The 21031-nt window shown below is 43.7% G+C and overlaps 1 protein-coding gene across 1 annotated transcript; it reads right to left on the bottom strand.

Annotated features, from left to right (window-relative positions):
* Window positions 1-5045: 5045 nt before the first annotated feature.
* HAPSTR2 (HUWE1 associated protein modifying stress responses 2) lies at window positions 5046-6156 on the bottom strand. Its single transcript, XM_058291574.1, has one exon. It carries the CDS (start codon window positions 6154-6156, stop codon window positions 5359-5361), a length of 798 nt encoding a protein of 265 aa, XP_058147557.1. The 3' UTR covers window positions 5046-5358.
* Between the last annotated feature and the right edge of the window lie 14875 nt (window positions 6157-21031).

The following is a 21031-nucleotide window of genomic DNA, read 5'->3' as shown; positions in this document are numbered from 1 at the left end:
AAAAAAATGTTTGTAACTTATGATATGTTCCGCTTCTTTGGGAAAGCACGTTGAGCACCCCCTTGGAATAAAACTACTCCACCAGAGTTTTGGTTTGAGCTATTCTTTCCCATCATATAATTTCGTGACAAAAGCTTTTTTTTCCCATCAAAAACCTGAAACTATAGCATCGTGCTGAATATACTTTCTCATTTCTACACATGCCATCCTGGTGATTCTTCCACACCTCCCTAGGGAAGCAAGCACCTTGGGATGAGAACTACTGGTTTCTGGTCTGGTGGAACAACCCATGAAGCAAATTGACAATGACAATGATGAGTGTGGCAGAGGTAAGCCCCAAGTGGGTGTTTTGGGGGTGTGGGGGCTTTTAATTCCATCTTGGAGGGCCAAGGAAATTATCTTTAAAAAGACAAAACCTAAGGTGAGCTTTGGAGGCTGAGGAGTTTCAAGGCCAAGAGGGCGTCAGGGCAGGGCATTCCAGACCCAGGGAGCAGGAGGGGGAAATGTCCAGAGTCAAGAGCTGATAGAAAGTTCAGGAAACATCAAGAGGTCAGTTCGGTCAGAGACTAGAAGGCAAGGGTGGTGGCAAGGGGTGACTTGCGCTCCTTGAATGCACAACTCCAACAGCTTCCCCCAAATAAACACACCATGGCAAAATTAATTAATTAATTATTTAAAAAGAGTATGCCTGCCAGGCCAGAGTGGCTTCACAATTCAAGTGTCCCAGCCCCACTTGTCCACCAACATATGAATTAAAAGGTCACACACACGAGAAGTGGCTGTGGCTCAATCAGTTGGGCTCCCACCCACCATATGGGAGGACCTGGGTTCATGTTCCAGGGTCTCCTTGTGGAGGCAGGCTCTCCCGCACGCTGTGGAGAGCTGCCAGGGCGAGTGCTGTACTGTGCCGCCTGGCCCTCAGGTGCCACAGAGTGCTGCCAGCCGCAAGCGCTGCAACAAGATAAAACAGGAAGACAAGCAAAAACACAGAAGAATGTACAGCAAATGTACACAGAGAGCAGACAGCAAGCAAGCCGCAAGGGGGGTGATAAATAAAAATAAATACAGACACAGAAGAACACACAGCAAATGGACGCAGAGAGCATACAGCAAGCAAAAAGCTGCGGGGGGGGGGTAAAAAAAAGGTCACACACACAGTAACTAAGGGAGGTACAGTAAGCAAGCAATCAACTGGAAACCGGTATGGGTTGTAGTTTTCCCAAAAAGGCCCCGCGGTCCTCCCTGGTGAGGTCAGTTGCCCCAACTGTAAGATAGTTACCTTTGCTCTGGATGATCTTTAAGGTCCTTTTCAGCTCTGCACTGGGGGAAGGCTCCCTCCCAGCAGGGCTATACTACTAAAAGAATCAAATGCAGAGGTCTGGAAACTCCTCCACAAAGGCCCAAGGTGAAGAGCAACCCATGCTCCTCTGACCTGTACACTCCATTTCATTTCATAAAAGATGAAGGGATCTAATTGCCACACTTCCTGACCACCAGTCCATAACTTTGATTAGGAAGCCAGAGTCTAGCGGATAAAGTACTAGAGATTTAGAAGTCAGAGCCTTCTCCCAGGTACCTATGACAGGGGGAACAAATGAGGAAATTTCACTTATGAATGCCTCAGTCTTTTCATCTGTGCTCCTTAGAAGGAAAAGTTATGAAAGATGCAACGTGGAAATAAAGAAAGGATACTGGGGAAGCAGACGTGGCTCAACTGATAAAGCAACTGCCTAACATATAAGAGGTCCAGGGTTCAAATCCAGGGCCTCCTTGACCCATGTGGTGCGCTGGCCCATGCACAGTGCTGCCACACACAAGGAGTACTGTGCCACGCAGGGGTGCCCCCTGCATAGGGGTGCCCTACGTGCAAAGAGTATGCCCTGCAAGGAGAGCCGCCCTGTGTGAAAAACGCAGCCCGCCCAGGAGTGGCACAGCACACACGGAGAGCTGACACAGCAAGATGATAACAAAAAGAGACACAAATTCCCAGTGCCACCTGACAAAATGCAAGTGGACACAGAAGAACACACAGTGAATGGACAAAGAGAGTAGACAATCGGGAGGGGGAAAGGGGAGAGAAATAAACAAAATAAATCTTAAAAAAAAAAAGAATACTGTGTCTATAAATGCAGAGATTCACTTTGAGCCTGCACAGAAAATCCACCAACAATGAAAAGTCAATCAATGAAAAATCAATGGAAAATGATATCCTTGGATCAATCCCAATTCTCACAGTTGTCCCCCAGAGGAGGAAAGGGAGCGATAGTTTTGGCACTTGTCTCCGCCTTGGAATCACCTAGGCCTGCTTGTGAAAATAGGTCGCTTCCAGGACCCTCCCCCTAGAGATTTTAATTCACCAGGGCTGGAAGTTTCCAAATCAGCCAACTTCACCAGCTCCTCAGAAGATCTTGCTGGGAGGCCAAGCATGGGACCAACCATGCTTTGCAAAAGGCTGACGCTAAGAGTTAGGAATGAGGGTAAAGACACAGGGTGAGAAATCATCTAGAAATTAGGGTATGGGCTTCAGGTGCCTTTACCTGGGCAGTGACTGAACAGAGACAGGGAAAGGGACTAGCACTGGGTCTGCATGGGGGGGGTACCTACTAATCCACTTATGTACTAATTTTTGAGGGCCCATGTGGGTCAGGCACTGTGCTAGGCACTGGGGATTACTGAAGTAAACAAGGCAAGACAGATGAGGTCCCTGCCCTCCTACCAGCATGCCTTCTGACAACTCTCCCTACCTACCAGTTAGTTGCTGTGGTAGCTCAGTCAGTCCTGTAGCCCTGATGCCAATGATTCAGCTGGAGGAGGGCACTCAAGCACAAGAGGCAGGATAAACCATAGAAAGCAGGACTGCTTTATTTCTTCAAGACTAGCTCCCCAAGAAACACTACAGCTGGAACTGCAGGCTTTCTTTGACTTCAGCCTTGTATGGTTGCGTGGGAGATGTAGGACAGTGGGGGTAAAAAAAGCCCTTTGCAGGTAAACAGCTCCCCGAGCCCACTTAACCAAATGGCAACATTGTCAGCAAAGAGCATCCTACAGGAATACTCCAGGGTGCCCTTGCCGCCAGCTACACCCTCCTGCCAGACCCATCTTCCTGAAGCAATGACTGGGTGGTGTCCCCCGTCCCAGGATGGAATCTAAAGTACTGAGTCAGTCATTTGAGACCCCCTACGCATTGGCCCTTACCTCCCCTACTCAGTTTCTGGGATACTTTGAACCCGCTTAACTGTGGGTCCTGCTTCCAAAACTTTGCTGGCTGACATTCCCTTGCTGGAGTCCCCTGCACCATCCCTTCCCACCCCTTTTTCTGGACCCAGGTCAAATGCCACCTCCTCCTCTTGGTGAGGAGGGACTCTGCCCTCTGCACCCTTCTACCCAGAACCTTGGGTGCATCTCCTCAAATTAGAAATGCTTTCTTGGCTATATAATTTTTCTTCCAAATCAGGATTAATTCTTTGAAAAAGGAGTTGGTTTTCTGCTTTTTTATCTTCCCAAGGCCTTGTCCAGTATCTCAGTAAATATTTGCAGAATACTTCAATGGCACATTTAATCTATGAGGGAATCCACTTAATTTTGTTGTTGTATTATTCTAATGCATTGGTCGACTGCAGATCTACTCCAAAAAGACCACACTAAAGAAACAGAACAATCCTCTGATGTGGACCGCAAGACAAGGTTTTACTCATATATATTTTGTGCTCTGGTATGGGGAGACCTTGTGGAGATTCAGGTGTTCTAACCTTCCCTACCCTTTCCAAAATCTCATTCACCCACTTCCTCCACCCCCACCTCTCTACCTCCTTCCTCACCTCCACTCCACCCCACCCCTATTCAGAGACTACTCTGCCCTTTCAGGTGCACCTAGAACCTTCAGTTACAAATTTCTTCCATCCTAATCCAACAACCCACACGCACATTATTTCAGGTCAGAGGAGGTAGGTCTTTCAATACTTCTGTCTGCAAAGTGCAGCCCCCAGGAAATTTCAGGGATCCTAAGGCTACCCTAGCATCCAGAGAAGAAATCTGGTGAACTTCTGAGCTGAACGCCCTAGTAATTAATAGAAGATCTGGTTATTTAGGCAAGTTTCAACTCTACAACAGTAGTTTCCACCTCCAACAGCGATTCTACTTGCTGATTTCTGAAATTGATCTAATTGGCTGTTTTTCCTAAATGATAATGGTTTTTAACGTTTTGATTTTACTTAGAGAGAAGGGAGAACATTTATTGAGTACCTTTAGGTGTCAAGTACTGGGCTAGATACTTGAAATATGTATTTCATCTAATCCTCACAAGGACCAGAGGAGACATATTTTTCAGTTTCATTTTACAGATGAAAACACTGAAGTCAGCAGACAGGAAGGGACTTGCCCAAAATCATGCCGTGAACTTGTGATGCTAGGATTCCACCATTGGCCTTTTCTTTCACAACCTGTGCTATTTTAGTTGGACCATACTGTATCCTGAAAACCCAGAAGTTCATTTTGATTACTTGTTCTTCCACGCCAAAACCAAGATCACCAAGAAGACGGAACTTCAGAAAAAGGAGCTTTTTACACACCTCAGGAAAAGGGGCTCTACCCGGCTACTAGGGATACCAAGTTACATTATCAGGATCTCAATTGTTGGTTTTGTTTTCCTACAGGGAGCACTGAAGTGCCTCAATATCAATTATTACCTGCCCAAGCATCATAGCACCTTTTTACATCATCACATGATCACCAAAATCATCACTTCGTTTTCCAAATAAAAATGCACAGCCCAATATGTATTACTTGCAGTTTCTTTCTATAAATAAGGTGCATGGTGCAGCAGAGTAAAAATGGAAGACTCCGGTTTCACAAACGACATCAAGTCTTACATTTTGACAATGTAAGTTGAACTGACAAAATCCATTAAAGCAAACAACCAAACCAGCAAGAAAGACTAAAAGCATCCTAGAACAGACACCTGCACTTGCTTCCCCTTCAAGAATTTTAAATCGGGTCACAAGTATTCATTCAACAAACATTTATTGAATATCAGAAACTGTGCTAAGGAAGAGAACCGTGGACGAGATAAACCAGGCTCGCTCGCATCCTGACCGGATACTTTTGCTCAAAACGATCTTGCTGGCTAAGGGAGAATTAATGTCCTCAGCTAGGATTTGCTTTCTTGGAAAGTCCGTCACACAAGGCCTCTTCTGAAACACTTGGAAAGTTTCTTTCTGGCAAACTTGATAGAAACCTTTGCTTAACTTGGAGAAGGACGAGAAAGGGCCTTGAGTATGCATCCACACGCCAAGTTCATGGACGGCCGAGGTGGCTTTCAAAGCAATATGGCGATTTGGTCGGCGACCGTTGGCAACCAGCCTAGGCCGTCCGGTTGCGCTTGTGGGTCGGGGCATCAGTGAGGCCATCCCCGCACTGGGCCGACGGGCGCTTGCGGATCCCCGCGCTGTCCAGGTGAGGGGCCGGTTCTTCCGCGTGGAGGGCGGCGGCGGCGGCGTCGAGGAAGCCACCTGTCCGCTGCTCGCCGCCCGCCGGCCCGCTGATGCTCGCCAAGGTGCTGCTGAGGCCGTGAAGGCGGATGGCCTCGTGGAAGGGCTGCAGGTCGACGTCCACCGACGGGCTGGCTTCCGGGGCCCCGGCCTGGCTGGCGGCCGCGGCGGGCGACTTCGGGGGCACCCTGGGGGCACGCGGCGGCGATGGCAGCGGCGCGGGGGGCACTTTGCCACACAGGAAGCTGATCAGGTCTTCGCGGCGAATGGTGCTCCGGCCCTTTTTCACCCACTCCAGCACGTCCTTGATGCGACGCTGGCAGCCAACCTGAACGCCCAGGTCAAAACTTCGTTGGTGGGCATCGCCGCTCTCTTTGTAGAGGCTGGTCACGGCCACGGCGGCGTTCTGGAAGGGGTCCCACATGGACAGTCCCGGCTGTGGGCACTCGGAGTCTTTGTAGAGCTGGGCCACGGCGGTGGCCGACGTCTGGAAGAGGTGCCACAGCCTCTGCTGCTCGCTCTTGAGCCCCCCCGCCTCGGCAGCCGCCGCCTCCTGCAGCTCGGGGTGCAGCTGCTCCCTGTGCTCGGCCTCGGCCAGGCACTGACGCTCCCACTTGGACAGCCAGGGCTCCGCGACCTCGGCCTCGCCCTCCTGCGGCGGATCCTCCATCCTCCTCCTCGCGGCCGCCCGCCGCCGCCTCCTGCTCTTGCACCGCCGCCTCACCTCCGGCGCGGCGCTCCCCTCCTCCCGCGGCGGCCGCCGGCGGCCCCCGCCGCCGCCGCCTCCGCGTGCGCCCGGGCCCTGAGGCCAACTGCTGGGGCGCGCGCCGGTGTGCACGCCCCGCCCCGCCCGGCCCCCGGCAACGCGGCCGCCGAGATAACCCCGCGGCCGCCGCCGCCGCCTTCTGCCCCCCGCCGGCCCCGCGCCTCGCTCCGGCGCAGCCCCCCCCCCTCCCGCCCCCAGGGCGCCGCGGCCTCCCCGCCGCCTCGCCCGCCCGCGTCCCGCGCTTCGGCCCTCGCCCCCTGCCCGCGCCGCGGCCGCCGCACCGAGGGCTCGAGAGGGGGGGAGCGGGCGGGAGCGCCGGCCTCCACGCGGCCGGCGCCGAGCGCTGGGCCCCCTTTTCACACATTTTGGGGGGACTTGGCGGCCCCATCCAATGAGCTGATCAAAATTTACATCCTATGTTGCCAGAGAGGATTATGGGGCAACTTACACGGTGTCGCTCACAGCCAGGGCGCCGATCCCGGGAGGCCTGGGGGTAGAGTGGAAAGCCCGCGGCGGTCGGGAACAGGCAGGGCAATCCCGACCTCGGCCCGGCGCCCCGCGTAGTATAGGGCGCCCCGCCTAGTATAGGGACCGGAGAAAAGTGTTTCCCCTGGACTGAAGTGGTACTTTGTAAAAGGGAAAAGGGCAAAAGTAAATCAATTTTTTTAAAAAATCACTTCAGGCATAGCCCTCGCCCCGGCCTGGGCTTCAGTCTTCTCGGGTGCTCAGGAGGGAGTTGGACAAGTATCTGGAAAGCGCTTCCGATCGGGATTTTACCTGAGAGCTTTCCCGCTGTCCCTGCACAGCACCCACCTAGTCGAGGCTTGTGCATACTTAGAAGTCACTAAGCACGGGCAGATAATGGGTATTGGCTCTCCCCCCCCCACCCCCCCCCCACCCCCCCAGTATTCTTGAAGGTGTTCTGTCATTTAAAAGAAAAAGAGTGAGGTGGGGAGTTTTCTGTGGAGCTACTCTCAACTACCGAAAGTTCCAAGACGAAGCAGTAAGGGAAACGAAAAGGGGAAAACGAAAGCCCAAACACAGGATTTCCTGCTCTAGTGGGAAATTTTAGGAAAGAAAGAACAGCTTACCTAGTTTCTACCATCCTAAACTTCCTAGCTGGTTAAAACATTATACTAATACCAAAATTAAGCTAAAATGATATGGGATACTACTATCTTTTCCTTGGGTTCAAGCAACAACTCCTCTGTAAGGGAGCAATCCTTTCTTAGCACAAACAATTCCAGAGCAAACTGTACTAAAGAGAAGAAAAATCACCACTGAGCTAAGCATATTATCAAAAATGGGATAAACTAACATCTAATCATCTCTAAAATTTAGGGGGGCGAAAGTTAGACTTTCGCAGTTTTTGTTGTAGAATATTTACAAAGTCTCCAGAAAGCCGTGCTGACAAAGATAAAAGCATCTAAATCTAGCAAAATATGTTTAATAATTCCCAAGTATGAAAATGAATACATAAACTAACATGATCTAATCATCGTGCTCCGTCGTCCTTTTAAAAGAAATACGTGTTTCTAAGTTAAATTTAAAAGAAGAGAAGAAGAGGGGATTGTGCCCTTTCTCTGCAAACCGGGCTTTTTCACGATTCATTAAGCCCTTTTTCCATATGTGTAATTGGACTCTTCTCATTTACATAAACGATAGATGAGGCAAAAGACCTAAGATCGTCCCAAAAGGAGAGATATGTTTCTTATTTTCCTGTGTTAAAAAAAAATACTGTAGAAGGAAACTCCGAGAAGACAGCCTCACTCTCCCCCCAGCTCCAGTTCTCCCCACCCCCACCCCAGCAGCCCAGAAAACAGCGCCAGGGAGTTAGCGGGATTGCCAGAGCTTTGAGGGCTTTGAGAGTTGCCTTGCACACTCAGAATTATTATCAGAGGCACATGTTTTTATTTTATTTTCTCTAATTAAAAGGCTGGCCTGAAGTGACTGACAGTAGGGCACCATATCCTACTTTCTCTCCTCATTTTTGATTGGGTTAAAAACCAAGAAGAAAGACTGCACTGTCTTTTCAAGAGCACAACACTCTGCTTGGGCTTCACTTGTCTGGCTGGTATCCCCCATTCAGTTGGTTTCAGCACCTGATTAATTAGTTAATTAGTACTTAGCGCTGACTAGCCCTGGTTGGCAATTTTCATGCCCTGCCTGGTGAAATGTTGAATCCAGCATTGAAATTTCTGTGCCGCACACCCTAATTATTATCACCCCACTACTTTTAAAACCATTGCACCAAATTATTATTATAGACATAGCCAGACAACTGTGGGAATATGTTCCTTCTGAGAAATAATGGTAGGCTTAATCAATATTTTCGACTGTTGCTCTGAACACATTTAAATAAAACAACTGAATGGGAAAAGTTCTAATTCAGTTAGTCTCCAACTTCTTCCAATGAGAAAATTACTTTATAGAGGAGCGACACTGGAAAACCTACACCCCAAATTTTTAATAATGTTTTTTAGGTCCCCAGATGGTCAAGAGTCTATTTACAAGATAGCCTATCTGAGATTAGTTTTGTTCCCATGTAGGTCTAAGATGTCAAGACTAAAAAAGGAATAGAACATAAAAACAAAGCAAAAACACACACACACAGAAAGAAAACAACAACAAAGAAAAGCCATAGACAAGATCATTTTAACTAGCTATAAGGAAATGATGCTATGTGGGGGGCTTTTGTTGTTTAAAAAAAAACTGACATGGTTTAGGAGTGAGTTTTCTATGGGAAAAAAATATTCCTTGGCTGCTGCCTCATTCATCTATAAATTTGATGTCATGGCTGAGGTTAAATATCAACTAGGGAAAAAATAATTCTAGAAAGTGAGTTAGGACACAAGCCTAGTGCAGTCTAAAATTTTTTGCATTTCTCAATGTACCATTTCAAAGGACCCTGGGTGTCACTGATTTCTAATATTATGGGGAGCTATTTTCACCTGGAAACAATCCGTATATATCAGTAGTGGGCTGCCTGTAATTGTAAGAGCTAAATGGTACACAAAACTGGATACACAACCACACAGACCAGTAAATGGGTCGGACTGAAAGCAAAAGTAAACACCAACCTTAGGAAATGAAAGAAGTTAAAAGATAAGTGTTAAGGACCTTATTCTTTTTGGAGAATAAAACAAGATTTAGTAGCTTTCCACTTAATTCAAATGAAAAGAATCACTACCTTACATATTGCAGTGATAATGTAATGGGGAAAGAAAACAAAAAAGTCTTTGTACAAATGACACCTCCTATAGTTGTTGTGAAGAAACTTTTCCCCTTGGTATCTGCTAACAAATTCTAATTAATGCTGCACATTCCTTTACTGAAATCATTTAATGCGTAACAAGGGGGGTAAAAAGAAATGCTGAATGCTCGTGATTGCCCTGTTAGAATTATGGGAGTGAAAGCCTGGGGCCCCAAACTTACTGTCTATTAAAGCCGAGCTTTGAAAAAGAAATGCAACCTACAAAAGCTGTCAATCTCCCTTGCCCCTAAAGCCTGGGTTCACATGGATTCAAGTGACAGCCCTCCTCCCCCGTGCACAATACATCAATCTGTCTCTCCCACAAGCACCCACAGCCCATTGTGCTGGCTGCAGGTGCCTATTATGGCACCCATGGCTGCCTCCCACCGCTCCGCCCCTGAGAAACAGGAACTGCAGACAATGGAGCCCTGTGGGAAGACAGAGGTGGGTGTTGGGAGGGATAAGAGACAGATGGTAAAGGGTATAGGGTAGTAAGGTAGTTTCAAAACAAATGTCAAACATTCAAAATTATTGCTTTCGCGCCCCCCCCCCCCCAGCCCCTTTTGAATTGCCTATGCTTCAATCACCATCTGCCATAATGATAAAAAGCCTCACCTGGTATGATGGATACTTGCTTGCCTTTTTAGGTAGCAACCTACCTAAAGGTGAGGGGACAACCTTCACTACCCTGCTCCTTCTATTTAGCCTCTAGGTTTCTCAAGGTCACAGACAGAGTTTGAGTTCCATCAGTAAAACAGAAGGGAAAGAAGGACTATTTCTAAATATCTTTTCTCTTTTTGTGGCAGGGTTTTTTATTTCCTTTCTGCACTGGTTTGGAGCTTCTTAACAGGGCAAGAATTAAAAAACTAGTTGCTTTGGGTAATACATTTTTGAAATCAAAGGACTGTAAGACTTCCTAGAAAATTCACACCAAGCAGGTGGAACTTCTTATGCCATTTCTTTTCTGGTAAGGAGTTAAGGAAAGGGAGATGAGGTGGATTTAATTTTTTAAAACGATATGCAGAAGCTCTCTGACAGCCTCTTTTTCTATTCCCAAACATTTCAACAAAAATAAGTAAAAAAAAAATTTAATGCTAAATAACATTCACACTGAGTGTCATTATCAGTTAAAGTCCATTTTTAAACATTTCATTTTAAAGAGTGTCATTTGTCTATGGTGTTTTTATCTTCTGAGTTCCGAACTAATTAAGCAATAGAAAAATGAAAGGATATGACAAAACCACATATTCATTCAAATAATTTGATTTAGATACTTTTGCCCTTTACATGGTCATCTCAATATACCACCCATTTCTGTTCCCAAGGTAGTTTCTCAAAAGTGAAACAAAACTACCAGGCATTCCAGTGCTGCTATTATTACCTACCTCAAACAAAAAGGGACCAAGAAAAATCTGGCACAACTCTAAGTCATGGTCAGGACAATTGGTGACTTGTTGGGATGGGGCACCCCAGAATAATGCCAGGGACTAAAACCAGCCAGTTTTCCTAAAGAAAACAAGAGGGTCTTGGTTTGCTGTCAAAAACCACAAAGTAAGTTTTAACTAGGGACTGTCAGAGATCCAAGTGAGCTCCTGGCAAGGGAGAGCTTAATTAGCAGAGTTGGTTTGGTTGTTTGAATTACCCAAGAAAAACAATCAATACGATATGAAAGCATATTGTTCAAATGTAGGACCAATTTCACTGTTCCAGTACGTGGATGGGTGAGTAATGATTTTACATATGTTGCTAACAATTTAAATTTGGATTTTAAACATTATTTTTGCATGCATCACTGGGGCATGTTTCTTTTGCTTTCTTTTGTGTACCCTTTCACAGATTTTTTTTGTATATTTATCAGCAAATACAAACATACATGTCCCCTCTTTTATATAAATGGTCGCATATTACATGCACTATTATTTTGTACTTGACAGGAGTAAAAAATATTACATGCACTGTGATCTTGGGGAGCAGTCCATATCAGAACATTAAGGGCATATTTCTTAAATGAAAGACAACAACGGAAAAATATGCCATTCCAATATCTGGCTACCAAAATGAGAAAGCCATTTGCCAGGTACTCTTATTTCTATTAAGAGTGATTGCATTAGGCATTCAATTTTAAATACACAGGAATTAGTACAGCTAACTCCCAGTTATCCAGGTTAATACAAGTCAGAGAGAATGTGGAGGAGAAAGTCACAGATAACCCATGGACAAGACCTTTGTTAGACATGATTACATGGGAAGACTTTAACGATCTTCATTGGTAGAACTTGTAAATTGTTTCTATGACATCCAAAATATTCAGAGTTCAGAAGAAATCCCTGTGGCTTGATCCATGGTCCATAATCCATATTTCTGGTATCTTACAAAAATGACCTCACTCTATTGATTTATCTGATTAAAAGATGCCAGGTTTTCACTGTAAAATTAGTTGATAGTACACAGTTCATTTTCCTGTGTATCAACATCGAGTTCTCTGTCACCTCTAGATGTTGCCCATGGAGATGTAGAGCCTATCCCTTTTGAAATTACCCTAGTTTGTTGGGCAGAAGTCAAGGTTTTATTATCAGACAAATTTTTTTTTCAGATTCTGGCTCTGCCACTTGAAAGTGGTGTGATTTAATCTCTCTGATTGTCAGTTTTCTTATCTCTAAAAAGGGGATCATGATAGTACTTATCTGATAAATTTGTTGTGAAACCTAAATGAGACCATGCATGCACTCTTAGAACAAGGTCTGGGAATACAGTAAGTTATCAATAAACAGTACCTGTGGTTACTATTATTAATAATAATACAAGTGATAGGACTCTAAGGATTAGCTAGACGAATGTTTCAGTGGTTCCCAAACCTAACTGAGGAGCAAAATCACCTGCAGGTATTCTTTTTTCTTTTTAGTACACACACACTAACACACCTCCCTAAGAAATTGTAATTGAATAGGTCTTCCTGGGGCTTGGGGACACTGTATTTCAAAGCACCCCAGATAAGTGCAATAAAAGAAATCTCAAGTTGATAACTACTAAGCTGACCAAGAAAGCAACAGGTCATAATTAGAACAGGAAGTCCGAGGGCTCAGCGAAAAATATACTTAAGAAAAACAAAAATCCATAGTCAACTTGTATAATTAAGAAACCGGAAGCTATTTATATGTACCTTCAGTTGACAATAAAAATGTAAGACAATCAGGAACTCTAGGACAAACAAAAAACTGTATAATCACCACAGCTCTAATAGGAAGCATACTAAATTGTGGCATCATTCCCAGCCCTTGAAGGAGTGTGAGAAAAGAGAATCCATCTGATCCTGACACATGAAACATTCTCCTTCCAGCAGCACTCCTTTGGTGCCATACAATTACATTTTTCTTATTGATGGGTCCAGTCACACTACTTTGTCCTGCTGTGGATAATATTTACATGAAAATTCTTATTGGAAATGCTGTTTATGGGTTTGATTTTTGTTTTTACCAAACGGTAAATGGGGAATGGTAGATTCAACACAGTTGTAAGAAATAATAGCGAGATCCCATGGTAACATCTTACAAAACTCTAGTACAATCTCACCACCAAAATATTGACATTGATACAGTCAAGACACAGAGCATTTCCATCATAGAAAGGATTCCTTCAAGCTTCCTTTTCATAGCTACACTCACTGTGCTCCTGATCTCACCCCTCTTTAACCCCTGGCAACCACTAATTTGTTCTCCACGTCTATAATGTTATCATTTCAAAAAATGTTATATAAATGCAATCAGACAATGTATAGTCTTTTGGGGTTGACAGTTGTCATTCGGCATAATTCTCTGGGGGTGCAACCAGGCTATTACATGTAGCAACAGGTGATTCCTTTTTATTGCTGAGTAGTACTTCATGCTGTGGATGTTCCACAATTTGTTTACCCATCACCCATGTAGGAATAGCTAGGTTGATTTCAGTTTATGAATAAAACTATTACAAATAAAGCTTCTATGAACATTTGTGTACAGGTTTCTGTGTGGGCATCTGTCTTCATTTCTTTAACATAAAGGCCCATGAGTGCAGTGGCTGAGTGATATGAGAATTGCACGTTGCATATTTTTAAGAAGCTGCCAAACATTTTTCCAGTGTGTCTGTACCTAAATTTTACATTGCCACCAGCAATATATGAGTGATTCAGGTTAATCTGGTATTTTTTTTTAAGATGTATTTATTTATTTATTTCTCTCCCCTCCCCCCACCCCGGTTGTCTGTTCTCTGTGTCTATTTGCTGCATCTTCTTCTTTGTCTTCTTCTGTTGTTGTCAGTGGCACGGGAATCTGTGTTTCTTTTTGTTGTGTCAGCTCTCCGTGTGTGCGGCACCATTCCTGGGCAGGCTGTACTTTCTTTCGCGCTGAGCGGCTCTCCTTACGGGGCGCACTCCTTGCGCATGGGGCTCCCCTATGCGGGGGACACCCCTGCGTGGCACGGCACTCCTTGTGCGCATCAGCACTGTGCATGGGCCAGCTCCACGCCGGTCAAGGAGGCCCAGGGTTTGAACCGTGGACCTCCCATGTGGTAGAGAGACGTCCTAACCACTGGGCCAAATCCACCGCCCTCATCTGGTATTCATCCAGATTTGGTATTGTCACTTTTTTGTTTAGTCAGTCTTAGGTGTGTAATGCTATCATACTATGGTTTAAATTTGCATTTCCCTAATACCTAATGATGTTAACCATATTTTTGTGCTCATTACCATCTGTATATTCTCTTTAGTGAAATGTCTCCTCATGTTTTTTGCACAATTGGTTTAGTTTTTTGAGGCAAGCTATATATAAAGCAGACTTGAGGATTTCATTAGAGATGTAGGACAGAATTTTTATTTTACTTTTAATATTGGTATTGTTGTATTATTTAACGCTTTACAAGTGTTTACTATGCGCCAAATACTATTTGAATTACTTTGAAATATTTCAATTTAAGTGAAATTTATTCCTATAGCATCTCTAGGACTGTCATAACAATTTTCAGTATTAACATTGAATGTTAATGCCTCGAAATCCCCAATCAAAAGAAACAGACTGACAGAATGGATAAAAAAATATGGGCCATCTATATGCTGTCTAAAAGAGAGTCACGTTTGACATAAATCAGGGGAGGTGGATGTGGCTTAAGTGACTAGGCTCCCATCTACCATATAGGAGGTCCAAGATTCAATACTTGGGGCCTCCTAGTGAACCCAAGCCCACATGGTGAGCTGGCCTGAGCAGAGAGCTGGCCCACACTGAGTGCTAGCCCTTTAAGAGTGCTGCCCCACACAGGAATGCTGCCCCACACAGGAATGCTAGCCTGCATGGAGTGCTGGCTCATGAGAAAAGCTGGTGCAGCAAGATGATGCAACAAAAAAGACACAGATGAGAGACAATAAGAGATGCAGCAGGCCAGGTTGCAGAGAATGTGTGCCTCTCTCCCACTCTGGAAGGTCCCAGGATCAGTTCCCAGAGGCGCCTAATGAGAACACAAACAGACACAGAGGAACACACAGCAAATGGACACAGAGGCAGACAACTGGGGGTGGGGGGGGGAGAAATAAATCTTTTAAAAAAGAGACCCAATCGGGTTGGAAGTGAAAGGTTGAAAGAAAATATTCCATGTAAATAGTAACAAAAAAAGATCTGGAGTAGCAATACTAATATCAGACAAAAGAGATTTTAAATGTAAAACTCTTCTAAGAGATTAAGAAAGTCATTATATATTAACAAAAGGGGCAACTCAACAAGAGAAAAATAACTATAATAAATATTTATGTACCTAACCTGGGTGCCCCAAGATACGAGGCATACACTGGCAAAACAGAAGGGAGAAATAGATGACTCTACAATAATAGTTGAAGATGTCAATACACCACTCTCGGCATTGAATAGAATATCTGGACAGAGGATAAATAGAAACAGACAGCTTGAATAATATGATAACCTAGGACTAACAAATATTTATAGAGCATTACATCCCCAAACAGCAGGATATACATTATTGTCAAGTACTCATGTTTCCTTCTCCATGATACACCATATGTTGGGTCACAAGACAGGTCTCAATAAATTATAAAAAATTGAAAGTATACAAAGCACTTAATCTGACCATAGAAGAAGGAAATCAATAACAAGTGGAAAAAGGGTAAATTCACAAATACATGATGAAATAATCAGTGAGTCAAAGATGAAATTGCTAGAGCAATCAATAAATACATTGAGACAAATGAAAATGAGAACACACCATATGAAAACCTATAGGATACAGCAAAAGCAGTACTGAAAGGGAGATTTATAGCCCTCAATGCTTACATGAAAAAAAGAAGAAAACAGCTAAAATCAATGACCTAACTTCACACCTGTAGGAACTACGAAAAAAAGAGAAAAAGTAGCCCAAAGCAAGTCAAAGGAAAGAAATTTTGAATATCAGAGCAGAAATAAATGAAATTGAGAGCAACAGCAACAACAAAAACAATAGAGAGAATCAACAAAACCAAAAGCTGGTTCTTCAAGAATATCAACAAAATCAACAAACCCTTAGCTAGACTGACAAAGAAAAAAGAAGATGCAAATAAATAAAATCATAAATGAGAAGGGGGACATTACTACTGACCCCACAGAAAAGAGAGAGATCATAGAAAGATACTATGAACAACTGTTTGCCAACAAACTAGACAATGTAGACGAAGTGAACAAATTCCTAGAAATACACAGACAACCTACACTGACCCTAAAAGATATAGAAGACCTCAACAAACCAATCACAAGTAAAGAGATTGGAACATCATCAAAAACCTCCCAAAAATGAAAAGCCCAGGGCCAGATGGCTTCACAGGTGAATTCTACCAACTCTTCAAAGATGATCTATTACCAATCTTGTTCAGGCTCTTCCAAAAAATTGAACAGAAAGGAATGCTACCAAACTCATTCTATGAAGCCAACATCACTCTAATACCAAAGCCAGACAAAGATACTATGAAAAAAAAAAAAAGAAAATTAGAAATCAACTTCTGAAGATAGATGCAAAAGTCCTCAACAAATTACTTGCAAACTGAATCCAAAAGTACGATCATAGGGGTTTTTATCCCAGGTACGCAAGGGTGGTTCAACACACGAAAATAAATTAGTGTAATAAACCATATTTATCAATTAAAGAAGAAAAGTCGCATGATCATCTCAGTTGGCACAAAAAAGGCATTTGACAAAATACAGACTCCTTTCTTGAGAAAAACTATACAAAAGATAGCAATAGAAGGAAGCTTTCTCAACATAGTAAAGTGCATATACGAAAAACCCACAGCTACATGATATTCAGCAATGAATGACTGAAAGCTTTCCCACTGAAATCGGGAACAAGACAAGGATGCCCACTGTCACAACTGTTATTAATATTGGGCTAGAATTTCTAGCTAGAGCAATTAGGCAAGAAAAAGAAATAAGAGGCATCTTTTTTTTTTCCTAGCAAAGGAAAAATAAAACGTTTGCTGTTCACTGATGATATGATGCTGTAAGTATAAAATGCCATAAAATTTGCAACAATCCTGCTAGAACTAATAGACGAGTTCAGCAAAGTGCTGGGATACAAGATTAATATTCAAAATTTAGTAGCGTTTCTATACATTACTAATGAGCATTCTGAGGAGGAAGTAAGAAAAAATTTCTTTTATAATAGCAACTAAAAGAATAAAATATTTAGGAATAAACTTAACCAAGGACATTAAGATCTGTTTTCTGTGAAGAGAACTACAAAACACTGCTAAAAGAAACCAATGAAGACCTAAATAAATGGAAGGGCATTCCATGTTCATGGATCAGAAGACTAAATATCATTAAGATGTCAATTCTACCCAGACTGATTTGCATATCAATGCAATCCCAATAAAAATCCCAACAGGGGAAGTAGATTTGGTCCAATGGATAGGGCATCTGCCTACCATGTGGGAAATCAAAGGCTCAAACCCCGGGCCTCCTGACCCATGTGATGAGCTGGCCCACATGCAGTGCTGATGCACGCAAGGAATGCCGTGCCATGCGAGGGTGTCCCCTGTGTAGAGGAGCCCCACACACAAAGAGTGCACCCCGTAAGGAGAGCCACTCAGCACAAAAAAATTGCAGCCTGCCCAGGAATGGGGCCACACACATGGAGAGCTGAGGCAGCAAGATGATGCAACAAAATGAGACTCAGATTCCAGGTGCTACTAACAAGAATACAAGCAGACACAGAAGAATACACAGCGAATGGACACAGAAAGTGACAACGGGGGGTGGGGGCAGCAAAGAGGAGAGAAATAAATAAAAAATAAATCTTTTTTAAAAATCCCAATAGCCTTTTTTTTTTCAGAAATGGAAAAGCCAATTATCAAATTTATTTGGAAAGGTAAGGGACCCTGAATAGCCAAAAATGTCTTAAAACTAAGAATGAAGGTGGAGGACTCTTGCTCCCTGATCTTATAGCATATTACTTAGCTATTGTGTTAAAAATAGCATGATACTGGTGTAAAGACAGAAAGATTGACCAATGGAATTGAACTGCAATTTTGGAAATAGACCCTTACATCTACAGTCAATACAGTCAAGTGATTTTCAACAAGACTGTAAACCCACCTAGCTGAGTCAGAACAGTCTAGTAAATAAATGGTGCTGGGAGAACTGGATATCCATAGCTAAAAGAAAGAAAAAGGGCTCCTTTTTCATGCCTTATGCAAAACTTAACTCAAAATGGATCAAGGACCTAAATATAAAAGCAAGAACCATAAAACTCCTAGAAGAAAATGTGAGGAAACTGCTTCAAGATCTTGTGGTAGATTGTGGCTTTGTAAACCTTAAACCCAAAGTGCGAGCAATGAAAGAAAAAATAGATAAATGGGACCTCTGCAAAATTAAACACTTTTGTGCTTCAAATGACTTTGTTTAGAAGGTGAAAAGGCAGCATACTCAATGGAAGAAAATTTTAAGCAACCACATATGGGATAAGGGTTTCATCTTCATGTAATATAAAGCGATCATACAATTCAATGATAAAAAGGCAAGCAAACCAATTTTTAAAATGGGCAAAAGACTTGAACAGACGTTTTTCCAAAGTAGAAATACAAATTGCTGAAATCACAGGGAAAGATGCTCTACATCACTAGCTATTAGGGAAATGCAGATCAAAACTACAATGAGGGAAGTGGACTTGGCCCAGTGGTTAGGGCATCCGTCTACCACATGGGAGGTCTGCGGTTCAAATCCCAGGCCTCCTTGACCGGTGTGGAGCTGGCCCATACGCAGATGCGTGCAAGGAGTGCCATGCCATGCAGGGGTGTCCCCACGTATGGGGGGCCCCATGCACAAGGAGTGCAGCCTGTAAGGAGAGCCGCTCAGTGCGAAAGAAAGTGCAGCCTGCCCAGGAATGGCACCGCACACACAGAGAGCTGACACAACTAGATGACGCAACAAAAAGAGACACAGATTCCCATGCCACTGACAACAACAGAAGCAGACAAAGAAGAACACGCAGCAAATAGACACAGAGAACAGACAACATGGGGGGGGAGAAATTTTTTTTTAAAAACTACAATGAGATATCATTTCACACTTTACAAAATGGCCATTGTCTAAAAATAAAAACAAAACAGAAAACTACAAGTCCTGGAGAGGATGCAGAGAAACCATAACACTCCTTCACTGTTGGTGGGAATGTAAAATGGTGTAGCCTCAGTGGAGGACAGTTTGGCAGTCATCAAGAAACTAAATATAGGGAAACGGACTTGGCCCAGTGGTTAGGGTGTCCGTCTACCACATGGGAGGTTCGTGGTTCAAACCCCGGGTCTCCTTGACCCGTGTGGAGCTGGCCCATGCACAGTGCTGATGCGCGCAAGGAGTGCCATGCCATGCAGGGGTGTCCACCACATAGGGGAGCCCCATGCGCAAGGAGTGCGCCCCATAAGGAGAGCCGCCCAGTGCAAAAGAAAGTGCAGCCTGCCTAAGAATGGCGCCACCCACACAGAGAGCTGACACAACAAGATGATGCAACAAAAAGAGACACAGATTCCCGTGCCGCTGACAACAACAGAAGCGGACAAAGAAACAAGATGCAGCAAAGAGACACGGAGAACAGATAACCGGGGGGGGGGGGGGGATAAATAAATAAATAAATAAACAAACAAATAAATCTTAAAAAAGGAAACTAAATATAGACATGCTATATTACTGAGCAATTCCACTACAAGGAAGATATTCCGCAGAAGTGAACCAACAGTTGTGTACCAAGTTCACAGTGGCATTATTCCCAGTTGCTAAAAGATGGAAGCAACCAATTGTCCATCAACCAATGAATGGATAAACAAAATGTGATATATACATACAATGGAATACTCTTCAGCTGTAGGAAGAAATGAAGTTTTGATGCATATGACAAAGTGGATGAACTTTAGGACATTATGGTGAGTGAAATAAACCAGACTCAAAAGGAAAAATATTGTATGGTCTCACTAATATAAACTAAATATAAAGAGTAAACTCATGGAGTTCAACTCTAGAGTATAGGTTACTAGGAGATAGAACGTGGGTTAAGAAGGGGGAGCTGATGCTGAATGCATGTAGAATGTTTCATAAGGGGGATTGTAAATGTGGGGAAATGGATAGAGTTGATGGTAACACATTAGAGTGAGGATAATGGGGTAGGCTAAGGAGGTTAATGTCAATTGAAAGAAAGCTAGAGGATAATCTAGGGAATGTATAACAGTGATTTTGTTGGCAGATGATTATTGTGCTTAATAGTACAAAAACAAGAATGTTCCTCTATAGGTGTGAAGCATATGGAAATCCAAGGAAAAATACAACTAATGTAATGTAAAGACTATAGTTAACAGGGAAACGGACTTTGGCCCAGTGGTTAGGGCGTCCGTCTACCATATGGGAGGTCCACGGTTCAAACCCCGGGCCTCCTTGACCCGTGTGGAGCTGGCCATGCGCAGTGCTGATGCGCACAAGGAGTGCCGTGCCACGCAAGGGTGTCCCCCGCGTGGGGGAGCCCCACGCGCAAGTAGTGCACCCGTAAGGAGAGCCGCCCAGCGTGAAAAGAAAGAGCAGCCTGCCCAGGAATGGCGCCACCCACACTTCCCGTGCTGCTGACGACAACAGAAGCGGACAAAGAAACAAGACGCAGCAAATAGACACCAAGAACAGACAACCAGGGGAGGGGGGGGGAATTAAATAAATAAATAAATCTTTAAAATAAAATAAAATAAAATAAAAATAAAAAGACTATAGTTAACAATAATATTGTAATATTTTTACAACGGCAAAGAAGGTACTATTATCAATGCTAAGTCAATAATGAGGGTCAATAATGAGGGTGAAAGAGGGTATGGGATTTTTCCTTTAGGAGTAATGAAAAAATTCTGAAATGGACTGAGCTGATGCCAGCATAACTCTGTGATGAAACTGGGAGCCCTTGAGGGTACACTTATGATAGATTGTACAAGGCAGGAGACCATGTAAAATAGTGAACCATGTGGTAGATAATGGACTGTGGTTACTTACAAAT

The sequence above is a fragment of the Dasypus novemcinctus genome, chromosome X (assembly GCF_030445035.2).
Source record: "Dasypus novemcinctus isolate mDasNov1 chromosome X, mDasNov1.1.hap2, whole genome shotgun sequence".
In the NCBI taxonomy this organism is placed as follows: Eukaryota; Metazoa; Chordata; class Mammalia; order Cingulata; family Dasypodidae; genus Dasypus; species Dasypus novemcinctus.
Note: the sequence above shows the minus strand (reverse complement) of the source record. Positions and strands in the feature narration are given on the sequence as shown.

Excerpts from the sequence above, each read along its gene's own strand:
- HAPSTR2 (XM_058291574.1), bottom strand. The coding sequence starts at position 6,156 with ATGGAGGATCCGCCGCAGGAGGGCGAGGCCGAGGTCGCGGAGCCCTGG.